The 12,675-nt window shown below is 55.4% G+C and overlaps 1 protein-coding gene across 2 annotated transcripts in view; it reads right to left on the reverse strand.

The window, feature by feature from the left end:
- Positions 1–1,424: 1,424 nt before the first annotated feature.
- Positions 1,425–12,675, reverse strand: part of TMEM132C (transmembrane protein 132C) — a 300,307-nt gene continuing 289,056 nt past the window's right edge. The window contains exons 6-9 of one of the 2 annotated variants that reach the window (XM_035016817.1): positions 10,661–10,866; positions 8,708–8,981; positions 7,335–7,526; positions 1,425–2,710 (exon numbers count right to left, since the gene is read on the reverse strand). In XM_035016817.1, coding sequence (XP_034872708.1) covers positions 1,517–2,710; positions 7,335–7,526; positions 8,708–8,981; positions 10,661–10,866 — 1,866 coding nt within the window. In that variant the 3' untranslated portion in view covers positions 1,425–1,516. The remainder of the gene's footprint in view (positions 2,711–7,334; positions 7,527–8,707; positions 8,982–10,660; positions 10,867–12,675) is intronic. The other variant, XM_035016818.1, reaches the window with a different exon arrangement.

Here is a 12,675-nt window from a genome sequence, read left to right on the forward strand (position 1 = left end):
CATTTTAATGACAGTTGGCATCACAGGTATAAATAAATATCTCTCCCTTTCCATCTATGATATGTGCTAGAAATATCTTTTTAAAAGGTCCAGCTAAGGTTACGAGACTTCAAGGACCCTTTCTTAGCTACTGATTTTAGTAATTAAAAAAATAAAAACCACGAGCGTCCTGGTGTCCGGGAGCGTGGCCACCCACGGCCCCGGAGCCTGGCAGGCCCCCAGGGGCTGATTCAAGGCACCGTGCTCCCCTCTGCCACGTACAGTTGACTTTGGATGAATGCGTTTTGCCATGTGTTGCTACACAATTAGGCTGCTAAAAACCACAGTCGATTGACAATCTAACGTAGATTTTAATCTCTTCAGTTCGTGCTGGTATGCTCCACTCGAGTCAGAGAAACAACCCAAAAACCCTCCAACAGTTTTTATCTTGGTTCATCGCTCAGCTGTTAGTAGGTCTCGTGACAGATCTACCGCGGGAGGCTGTGTAGATTATTCCTGGGTACGGCCTCTCCCCCGCGGAGGGTACCAGACCTCCCCCGACGTGGGGGTGTCCCTGCATCCCCAGCGATGGAGGCGCTGGGTGCTGGGCCGGCTGGGCTCTGGGCGGCCGGCTGCGTCCCCTTGGAACAGCCCGGGCAGCGTCCCGCCCACTGGCTGTGGCCTCCGGGCTGGGGTGGCCAGGTGGCCGGGGTGGCCGGTCAAGGCAGCGCCCCCGCCCCCTCCGGTTGTAAGACCCCAGCAAACATCAAGGCTGGAGGGATACAGAAAAGCATCAAACTTACTACTTCAAGGATGGATTAACTGAGACTGTTGCTAAGAATTCATCTAACGTATAGGAATATAATGTACGTTTAACTTAGGAAAAATATACCATTTGATCCTCGGAAATAAACATTAAATACAAATCAAGTGGACTTGTAGGACACAGGAAGAAAACGTGGGGATGGGGGTGGGGGAGACCATGTGGGAGCACAGAAGATTCTCAAGTAAAGACTGAAAACCCTCAGGTTCACCCCAAGAGGCCTGGGGGCTCTGACCCCCGTCCTCCCTGTGCACCCCCAGGGCTGACAGATCGAGGCCGTCCTCCTGAGGGGACACTGAACCAACCCAGAAACTGTCCCTCTGCAGGCCCTCGCTGTACATTTTGCTCTTTATTAGAAATATAAAGAGATGATCACTTCTGTCTTTTTGCATTTTTTAACAAATAATTTTTGGTAGCTTGTCTGTGTTCTATTTTGACTGATAAAATCACCTTCCTAAGGTGGCCTCGTGTGCAGGCTCGCGTCCCCGTCAGCCACCCGCCCAGAATTTGCTCCGCTTTCGGAACTCTGCGGCCACCAGCTGCTAAAACCCCTCCCTGCAAGACACACACACACACACACACGCGTGTGGCCCCTCCCGGCTGCAGGACCTCGGTGGTCTGTGGCCCCCAGTGCGGCCCCTAGTGCCAGGTGCCCCCCGACGCCCGGGCCAGACCCACTCTGGAAACGAGCGCGGCGCCCCGCACCACAGGGGCCTACGCCTGGCCCTTGAATTTCTCCAGGTAGTTTCTGAGCTCCTCGGGGGCGCCCGCGGCCACGTCCTGGCACACCCACTTGATGTCCTCGCCGCCGCCGCCCAGGATGGAGTTCACGGTGGGGCAGCCGTCGTCCGGCGGGATGGTGGTGAAGGTGGTGAACTTCACCTTCTTCCTTTTGGAGGTGGGCGAGTGCAGGGGCTCGAGCTTCGGGTCCCTGGCCGGCCCGGCCGCCGAGTCCGGCCGGTGCACCTGGCCTTGCACGTGCTGCTGGGCGCCACCGTTGACCAGCAGACGACTGCTCTCCTCGCTGCCGCCCGGCGCGTGGCCCAGGACGGTCGTGTGCTCGCCCCGCGGTGGCAACCCCTCCACCACGGGCTCTGGGAGCTCGGCTTCGTTGCCCAGCCACACCCAGTCGTGCGAGTGGGTCACGGAGGCCTGGCCTGCCAGCGACACCTGCTTGTGTCGGTACTTGAGGGCAAACGTGGCGCAGTTGATGAGGAAGACGAGGATGGCCAAGCAGAAGACGCCCAGCAGGGCGTACATGCCGATCTCCAGGTCGCTCAGGCCGCGGGGCGTCTGCACCAGGTCGCTGGCCCCCAGCCCGCCCCCCGCCCGGGGCAGGTCCACCCGGGCCGGGAAGTTGGCGAAGTCCAGGGGGATGTTCTGCAGCTGGCCCTCCCCGGACGGCCTGCCCGCGTCCGGCCGGCTGCTCTTCACCACCCTGTTGTCCAGCAGCGGCCTGGCCGTGGTGCCGCCTCTCTGGAGGGCCCCTTCCTCGAGCTCCACGGAGGAGCCGCCGTGGACGGGCCCCTCGGGCTCCTGGCCCTTCTGCCGGCGGTCGCTGGCGTGGTTCTTGATCTCGCCCTCGTCGCTGTCCCCGCCGCCGCCGGGGCTGGAGTCAGCGTCATTCTGGCCAAACTTGACCCTGACGCTGCCCACGCCCACGGCCAGGACGCTCTTGCGTTTGGACTTTTGGCAGGCCTCCGCGATGGTCATGTCCACCCGGAGCAGGGGCCCCTGGCCCTCGCCTTCGGCCGTCACCACCGGCCACTTGGGAGAGCGGGCCTGGGGGATGGACACGACGGTCTCGTCCAGGGAGGTGGCGGTCAGGGTGAAGTCCCCGGTGTCGTAGATGTCCAGCGGCGTCACGGAGCCGTCGCTGAGCAGGAGCCAAGTGCTGAGCACGGCTTCCTGCAGGGAGAGAGGCCGTTAGGAGGACATAGCGCGTGGGCTGTGACACACGCCCAGGGTCTGGGAGCTGGGACGCGGGCACCCTTGGTGCCAGGCTAGCCGTGCCTCCTGGGAACCCGCCATGGTCCTCAGTGTCGTCCGCGCACGGACTCACTCGACCCTCACAGCAACCCCCGAGGCAGATGCTGTGACCACTCTGCAGGCGAGGAGACCGGATCACGGGGAGAAGGGTGGAGCTGGGGTTTGCGCCCAGCGCTCCGGCCCCAGTCCAGACCACTGCGGCTGCCCTGTCTCCTGGCTGCCGGTGGCCCTGAGGTCACTACGCGGGCCTGGGGCTAAAGGAGACGATTTTGGAGTGTCTGGAATTCTCCCCTGTTGTCTAAGACCAGGATTTAGTGAGGTGTATTAGAGGCCCATGCCAGACACCGAGGGGCCTCGGAGAGGGCTGCCGGAGCCAGGGAGGGAGAAGGGGCACCTGCGGGTGTTGGCCACGGCGGGCCGGCCGCTCGGTCTGCGCAGGTCTGAGTGTGCCCGCTGTGTGTGTGGTGCGCAGTCGGGGAGCTCTGGCCGGGGAGGAGGGAAGGTGATGGGAGGCCCGGGGGGTGGGGAGCACTGGCCATGTCAGGGGCCCAGGCTAACCTCCGCGGGACAGTCTGCTGGGGGTGATGGGCGAGAAGCAAGGAGCAGAGTGGGGAAGGGAACGGGCAACGTTTGCAAGACCGGGAAGAGCTAATGGAGCCCCAGGGGTCTGTTCAGGATCCAGGGTCTCCTCTGGTCCTGGCTTCTGGGCATGACAACGAAGGGCGGAGAATTCGACCCAAGTTTTGAAATAAATACATGGACCTGCTATTTCTCCTGGTCCATTTTTTAAAAACAATCCTGGGCCTCCGTTTTCCCTGAATGAAAGTGTGAAGACCTCAACCACAGGGTCTGGGATGGACACCTTTGTTGACATGACTACTGTCTATCCCTCCTTTCTGGCAGGGACTAGAACACCAGCTTTGGAGAACCCGGTCTTCCCCACTCAGGGGAATGCGGTGGGGTGGGGCTGGACCGGACCCTCCAGGTCTGGAGCTGGGCATGTGACGGAGGTCTGGCCCATCGCAACATTCCACCACCCCGTCCACAGTGATTGGCCCGGGAAGGGGCTCAGGATGGAAACCAGCCAATGGGAGGGGATCCCTGGGCTTTGGCTGGAGCCACAGAGGAGAAGCTTGCATTCCCGGGGGGCTGCTGAGTTGGGGTGTGAGCCTGCAACTTAGAGGGGGTCTGCTGGAACAGAGGGTCAGCAAAGGGAAGGAAGAGTTAAGAAATGGAGAGAGAGGGAGACCGTCTTAAGAACATGTTCCAACAACAAAGAAGACTGGCTGAGGGTCAACCACTTAAAAACCAGGTAAAAATACACCACAAAAAGGTGATGCAAATTCCTGGGACTCAAACGACGAGGGAACGCGTTACCAGAGGGGTGCCTACAGGTAGCTCTTACTGAGGGGGCTTGGGCGCAGGTGTTGGAGCTGCTCAGAAGGCTTGCCAGCCAGTGGTGGGGATGCTGATGCACCCAGGGACTGTCAGATGGGGACGCATAAAGCCAGGACTGCCGGGAGGGGGGATGAGAAAATCCTACCCACTGGGCCAGAAGCAGCAACGATGCTCATTTGTGCTCTGAGCACAGCTGGGAAAATGTGTCCCCTGGAAATCCAAACCCCACCGCGTCCCCACAGCTGGGTGTGGGGTCTGCGGTTCCGTGACCTGGATGGGTGCATGGCCTCCAGCAGAGAGGGGCCCATGCAAATGCGGGCTGCAAAGAATCCCTATCAGGAGCAAAATGAAGCAGCTACAGCTCAAGAGGTACTATGATAAAACAATTACACTCCCAGAGAGGGAGGGCTTTACCATGAGAGGAAGTCATAAACAATCACGTCGATCAGCAGACCAAGGATTTTGGATAATAGAACAACTGGAAAAGATGATAAAATAAGATAAACCAGCAGCAACAACAAAATAACCCATGAAATAAAACAGTTCATGGGACATGGACAGAGAGGAGGGCTGAGAGGGAAAAGAACAGGACGGTTTGGAAAGAACCACCTAGAACTTCTAGAAACAGAAAAGTGCTCCAGTGGAAATTAATTACCCAAGGGCTGGCTTGCAAAGCAGAGTAGACACATCTGGGGAGAGAGTCAGTGTCTAGGCAGACAGAGTCAGGGAATTGACCCAAAACACCAACACAGGATGAAACATATGAAAGACAACTTGAAAGAAACGAGGGACAGGATGAGAAGGACCAAGAGTTTTCGGTGACAAGTTCCAGAAGGGAGCCAAAGGGGGAAGTCAGTGTTCAAAGAAATAGTGGCTGGACATTTTCCAGGACTGAGAAGAATTGTGGATAAGAAGCGTGAAGCTCTCTGGGGCCACTGAGCAGCTGGGTCTAGCTTGACCTGAAGGTACCAATCCTGGGCATGAACTGATCAATGCCGATGTCTGCTCCGGCCAGCCTGGGTTGGTCTGTCACTCATAACCGAAAGCCCAGACCAATGCCGGTGCCGGTGGCCTGAGAGGGGCGAGTGAGACTGTGCATGGAATCTGGGAGGGCATGGCGCTCACTGGTAGCACCTGCCCACTCCCCTGTGGCCCCTGCCCGCTCAGCTTTCAAGGGTCAGCTCTGCAAGACGGTTTTGCCCGACGGCATTCTCTGGCCTCTGGAACCCATGCAGTCATACCTGTAGCCAGAAATGCCAAGGAATCGACACCCTGCAAAAGGCAGCCCTCAACCAGCCCCCTTGCCCCTGGTCAACACTGGCTGGCGGTTTCCCCAGCAGACGCAGTCTCCGGGAGCCACAGTGGTGGCCGAGCGGGGGACACACTCTACTGACTGTCCTCCATCCGTGGGAGTACTTCCCGACTCCCCTCTGGGGGCTCCCTTCACCACTCGAATTAAGTATTTGAACTTGAATCCTAGTGCCAGGCTCAGCTTCTGGGGGAATCAAGGTGAGACAGGCAATATGGCTCAGTAATTTTGCTTCCCACCCGTGTCCCCTCTGTCCATGTCCATCGACAAGACCCCCTTCTAATGCCCAGATTGGATACATGAATGCCCGGGGATTCCTCACTTCATCTCTCTGTCCTTGCTCTCCTGAAACCGATGAGGCACAGGGGAGGGATATGCTACTGCCCTCGAGTTTATGGGTGTAGAAATCTTCCAGCTCTGGTATCTCAGAGTTGAAATACCGAGAACAAGGGGCTAGCCTCGCGCAAGCCGAGGGCTGGCATGAAAACACAGTTCACACGGTCTGCGAGTTCATCTTGGCTGACTTTCCATCCCGAGTTAATTTTTCCTCACAAACTCTAGACGGAGAAAGAACTTCACATAGAACAAGCCCCCTGAATGGCAGACGATCCTAATTAAGCCCTCCGAACACCGCGGGCTTGTGGAAATCCATCTCCATCAACCCTGCCGTGTGATTGAGAGTCAGTCCCTCCATTAGCTCGTTACAGCGAGGCTGGAATTCAGGGCTTTCTCGGGAGAAGCCAACGCATTTCCCCAAAGATGAGAAATTCTGAATGACTTAAAATAACACACGCCCAGGAATGATTTAGAGCGCCGTCCTCACAAGAGTCATGTCTGCAAATTGAATGAACTACATCCATAAATCCCCCCCGAGGCCGTGCTGGGACCTCCAATTACCATGAGCCGATGAAGACAGATGGGAGACACTGCCGGGGCCTGGGGGGCCCTGCCCCACGCCCGCGAGGCTGCCATGCCAATCATCGCCTAATGAATTACCCCTGCTCAGCAAAGAGCTGCCTGCTCCCTGCTTTGTCCCCCCACTCTTCTCCGCTCCCCTTACTTCGCTCTTTAGGAAGCAGAAAACACCACGCCCCCAGGAGAGATGACAGGGAAGCCAGCAATGGGGGCCCGACGTGGATGGGAACGTGTTCCAGATCCCTCCTGCTGACCCTCCGGAGCAAAGTCTGCGTGCAGCCGCACGATTTCTAGAATGACCCTCATCTTCGGAACCTGGGCTATAAGGAGATGCCGCTCCCACGATTATGCTCTGTTATGCGGCACAGTTGACCTGCAGTTAGGGTCATCTGCCCGATGGTCTGGGTGAGCCAGAGGCGAGGTTAGAGATGTAAAGCATCCATGCCTTACATGGATGTAAAGATGTAAAGGCCTCCATGCACATTGCTGGTTTTGAAGATAATGTGGGTGCGGGAAGTGAGAAGGAATACGGGTGGCCTTAGGGAGCTCAGCGAGGCCCCCGGGGGACCGTCAGCAAAAAACAGACACCTGTCACAGAACTGCAGAGACGTGGGCGAGCAGGGAGGCCGATTGGTCCCCAGAATGCTGGCTTTGCTCGCAGCCAACCCTGAGCCTGGAACCCGGCTGAGCCACAGAGCTGAGCTTATAAGTGGGTGTTGTTTAAGCCACTAAATTTGTCACCCCCGGTCATCAGAGCCCAGGACTGGGAAGACGCTGTCTTGTGGATTTCACACCCCGGTCACTGTGCTCTGGAACGTGGTTCAGCTTCTCCGACCCGGTCCTCCCTCCCCCCGCCCCTCTTGCTGAGTCCAGCACAGCGACTGCCCTGCCCCTCTCCACCTCTGGCCTCTAGGCCCCTACCTGTTTGGGGGTCCGCAGCAGCTCCTCAGCTGTGGCCACAGCGGTGATGGCCTTGCTGTTCTCTGTGCTGGGGTGGAGGGTGACCGACAGCCCAGCCACGAGCTGGATGGCCAAGTCCGTCACTGATACCTTCTCATCTAACACGGTTACTGTCTTCTCTGCCAGGATGGAGTCGGACAGCGGGGACAGCACCTGTGGGGTTGGCAGGACAGAATATTCCCAGATGTGGGAATCTCCCCAGCAATACTTCCGCCTTGCCCTGGGCCTGGGTCCAGAACACAGGGCGAAGGAGTCACACACCTTCTTCAGGATAGATGCACCAGCCCCCACGATGCCTCTTTGCAAGAATCAGATAAAGCCACCCTTCCCCAAGACACTTTAGTTCTGTCTGTTGCAAAATTGCAATAAATGTCAAAATCCATTCTATTTTTAGAAGGAAACGACCCCTCCCATGTTGATGAGGCATTCTTGTACACTGCACAACCTGATTCACTGCACATGGCTATCCTGACTGGGCTCATGAGAAGTCACACACGAGTTGACTTTGTGTAACCTGAATCACATTCTAAGTGAACTATGGAACTAACTGGTGAGAACTGAATTATAAACAGTCTATTCCCCCCGCCAGACCCCCAGCACAATGTATCCTCTGCTGAAACATTACTTTTGGCTGCCTCTCATAAAACAAACGTCGCCTTTGAGGTCTCCAGGTAAAATGATGGAAACGTTCCCATCGTTCCCACATACGGTTGTGGTCTCAGGATCCAGAATGATAGCCCCAGTAGGTGCAGTCAGTGGGGCAGAACTTGAGGGGTTTTGGAAAAGGCCCACCACTCCCTCCCTTCTGATCTGAGATCCCACCATACTATGCATTTCCTTGAACAGGGTAATAGGGTAATAGGACTTTGAAGGACTTTGAAGAGCGTTTGTTGAATGAATCCACAGCAGAAGGACTAGATGCTTTAAGGGAAGAAGGGAGGCACCTTCCCCGGGTCCCAGGCAGGTGCAGCAGGGAGGGAAGGAGGTGGCGGCTTCTGAGACGTGTAGGAGGTGTATGTGCGGGCAGTGGGACGAAGTGTGAGGAGTCAGAGGCAGGACAGGGAGTGCTGGAAGGTGTCGGGGGCGGAGGATGCAGGAGTCGAGAGAGGGAACATGCAGGTGCTAAGGCTGTGTGGCCACCACCTTCTCACTTCTGTTTGTAAGAAGATTGGGACTCACAGAGCTGGTCCAGGCTCACTTTCCGGTGTCCCGAGGATGCCACCCTGGGGGCCAGGAATTGGGCACAATGCCCCACCCTTCCCGCGAGCCTCCCCCAGTGCCCGGCATGGTGTCCGGTGCCGAGCATGCAGAGATCCCGGGCTCTGGCTCCCTACCTGGATGGTGGTCATCCCGACCTCCCGCCCGACCAGGACCCTGCTGTCCTGGAGGGTGGCCACGTGAGGTTCCTCCAGCTTCATGAAGCCTGCAACCAGGTGGGTGATGTCGACCTGCCAATCAGGACCGAGCAGGTGGCTCAGCTGGCCCCATGGGCCAGCGCCCTCGGCCACGAACTGGGTGAGGACACGCACAGTGGCATGCTGGTACTGCAGGGAGCAGCCACGGCCCCGCCGCTCCTCCTCGTCTTCATCCTCGCTCTCCCGCGTGGGCCTTGGGGGTACGAGAAGAAGCTCTCAGGTCCCAGGAATGGATTCAGAGACGCGCCGGGGTCACCAGCCAGCCAGGCGGGTGCCTGCCTCCAAGGGACAGCATCCTGGGCGGGAACCTTGGGACCCCACAGGAGCCCCGGGTTCATCACGGGCAGCACAGAGGGTCGGACATCTCTTTCTTGGAGACATTCATTGACAAAAGACTTAAGAGCCAACATTGACGAAGTCTACACTGTCCAATGAGTAAGTGGCTAATAGCCACGTGTGCCTATTTATAATTTCATTTAAATGCGTAAGAACTAAATCAATGAAAAGTTTAAATCTCCTAGTCACCCAAGCTATATTGCAAGCACTCCACAACCACACATGCTCGTGGTTGCCGTAGTGGACGTGGTTCTAGAACATTCCACCACTGCGGCAAGGTCTACTGAGCAGAGCTGTACTACGCTCTTGAGATGCGCCCTTCTAGGCTCCCCATGTATGGACTCTTCATCTCATAACACTATGAGGCAAAACTCGCTGTTCTTATGTTCTGGGGGTTGGGGGGCAGAGGTTAGGAACCGTGGGCAGCTCACAGAGCTAGGAAGTGGCTGTAAGTCTCAGGTCTGCCATCCCCAGGGACACAGAACAGACTCGTTCTCTCGGTCCCTCATGACCCCTTCACGGTCTGAAGGATTGCCCGGATTCACGGCTGCCCCCTGGCCCCCGGCAGTCCAGGCAGTTTCTTTCAAGGTCTCCTTGGAGAAAGGGATGCAGTGTCTTCCAGGGGCGCAGGGGCTCTTCCTGAGTGCACGCTGGCTTGACCCTTAAAATGAAGAGCTCATGTCTGGGAGACTCCGGCAAACAGCCCCGAGGGTTCAGGACAGAAGATCCCAGGCAGGAGACCAGGAACGTGACAACTCATTTTGCTGACCAGGGGGCCACAGAGCTGAGGAAACAAGACCTCAGCTCCTACATGTGACAATCCAGAGTCACACAGAACAAATTAGAGCCTTGTTTTTTTGTTTAAGAGCAAACAGCAACACCATGATCCAGTATAAATGCAAGTTGATTTTATGCAGTGATTTGAAACGCACAGAGCTGATCAAGCTCACGGATGTTCATAAAACACAGAAAAAGAAATCAGTTTCGGGCGCCTGGGTGGCTCAGTTGGTTAAGCGACTGCCTTCGGCTCAGGTCATGATCCCGGAGTCCCTGGATCGAGTCCCGCATCGGGCTCCCTGCTCAGCGGGGAGTCTGCTTCTCCCTCTGACCCTCCCCCCTCTCATGTGCTCTCTCTCATTCTCTCTCTCTCAAATAAATAAAATCTTTAAAAAAAAAAAAAAGAAAGAAATCAGTTTCACTTCGAGAAAAGAACCCCAAACTCAAATTCCCCTGGGGGCTGAGGGGCTAGAAAAATGTATCACTTCTGTTGCTTCAGTCTGGGGAAGCCCTTTCAGGACTGTCTACGAGAAGCCCAAGTGCAGAGCACACGCGGTCTGGGGTTGATGAGGATACTGCTGCGCTTTAGCCTCCTGCCTGGCTGGTTATCCCAGGCCTTGGTTAGGCTGGAGAGAATGTAATCACACGATCGTACCAGCATCTACCATGTGCTGGGCCCTGTCCTGGCTCCAGCAGTGTGGTCAGTAAACAAAACCATTGTTATCATGGCTCTGGTGTGTCTTCCCATCCCTGGCTCACCTCTTACTGGCCACAATGGGGACCCTCCAGCCTTTGATCTGGCTCAGTTCTGTATCAGAGACCTCAATCTGCAGGGGCAGTCGGGGCACCCACACGGTGATGTGCAGGGAGGCACTCAGGTGCTGGTAGGTGAAGTTCACCACCGCATTCACCTTGCCCTTCATCTCTTTGCCATTGACAAAGACATAGTCACAGCGGTCAGACACCTGCAAGGACAGAAAAGGGGATGGAGAGGTCACCGGGCCCTGCAAACCACTCTTCTTCCATTTGTCTTTTTCTCTAGCCAAGCACACATGCTTAATTTTGGGTCCCCCAGATGCAGAGCCTGAGACCAGTATTCTGTGCACCTGGTCTACTTGGGAGATGGCCCCAGGGAGCAGGGGCTGCGGAACAGAGTGAGAGAGACAGAGAAAGAGGATAAGTCAATAAAAAGCTACATCTTTACTTTTTTTTTTTTTTTTTGCTGTGGATCAGTTTCTCTGAAACCTCATGAAAGCCTACAAAATTGTCCCCCTGAAGGATAAGAGACAGGAATATTATCTACCAGCTCCCATCTCTCACTGCCCCTGTGTGTTAACCCCCTGGCACTTCCAGGCTGACACACTCGCCCATGGCATCTGAGAAGACCCTGGGATAGAAAACAGTAGTAGTCTGAGGTGGAATGTGGTCCAATCACAAAGTGAGCTGCAGCCGAGCCTGAACTCTCAGTGGCCACCAGAGGTGTCTGCTCCCCAGGCTGATGTCTTTTCACAAAATGAAACACACCCAAGGCAAATTTCCAGGATCTGAAGGGCTTGTGCTACCTTCTTCCTCTGCAGCCTGACTCACTGATCTCTGATTACACACATCCTGACAGTCTGAGACACCCAGGCCTCTGCACATGAGGCTCCTTTTGCCTAAGAACATCCTTTCTTCCTTACTGGCCTGGCCAGGCACCTCCCCAACCCCCTGGGATCATTTATATATTTGTATTAGAACTGCTTAGCCTGTGAATAGATGCATCGCATTAGTGGCTACCAACCTATGTCCCCTCCCCCTGTATTCTCCCTTTGCTTTTCCCATTCCTACCACATCATTACCTCAGAAAGGGCTGAGACAGAGCACAAAGCAAGATAAACACATAGAAAATAAAATAAAAGTCTGCAAGCATTAAGATTTTGTGCTCCGAAGACTAAACCCTTAGGGAGATGAATCTGTACACAGTCCTGTGGACATTCTCACGTGGCAAACAAACAGCAGGAAGATGCCTGTGTCCCCTGGGAGTGGGCTGGAAGGGGCACCACGGACAGCGGTTGGACCATATCCAAGGTAACTCCGACTGGTAACAGATGCCTCTAGGGACTGTAAGCAGAACATTTGGAGACTGGAAGCCCCCCTCTCCCAAGGCCTTGGCAATAGTTACGTCTTTTGAAAATCAGACTGGGATTATGTTCTGTAGCCTTAATGAATTGAAAATTGAGAACAGAAATCAACTCGTGTTTTCAAGAAATGACATGACTGTCTTACATATTCAAGTTGGTAAAATGTGATTTATACTGGCCCCATGTGTCCAGATCAGCCATCAAACTATGAAATCCTTGAAGAAAGAAGTACATCTTTTTAAATCTTTGATCTCTTGGTTCCATACAGGAGATGCTCATGAAGCAGGAGCTTAGCAGAGTGGATACTGAATGGACAGAAGAATGAATGTATGTATGCATAGATGGGTGGGTGGATGGATGACTGGATGGGTGGGTGGGTGGGTGGATGGATGAATGGATGAATGTATGTATGTTTGGGTGTGTGGATGGGTGGGTGGTAGATAGATGGGTACATGGGTGGATGGATGAATGGATGAATGTATGGATAGATGAGTGGATGGGTGGATGGATGGATGGGTGGGTGGATGGATGGATAGATGGGTACATGGGTGGATGGATGAAAGGGTGTATGGATGGATGGGTGGGTGGGTGGGTAGATGGATGGGTAGGTGGGTGGATGGATGGGTATATGGATGGATGGATGAATGGATGGTG

The sequence above is a fragment of the Mirounga leonina genome, unplaced genomic scaffold, assembly GCF_011800145.1.
Source record: "Mirounga leonina isolate KUSES-001 unplaced genomic scaffold, KU_Mleo_1.0 Mir_171, whole genome shotgun sequence".
Lineage (NCBI taxonomy): Eukaryota > Metazoa > Chordata > Mammalia > Carnivora > Phocidae > Mirounga > Mirounga leonina.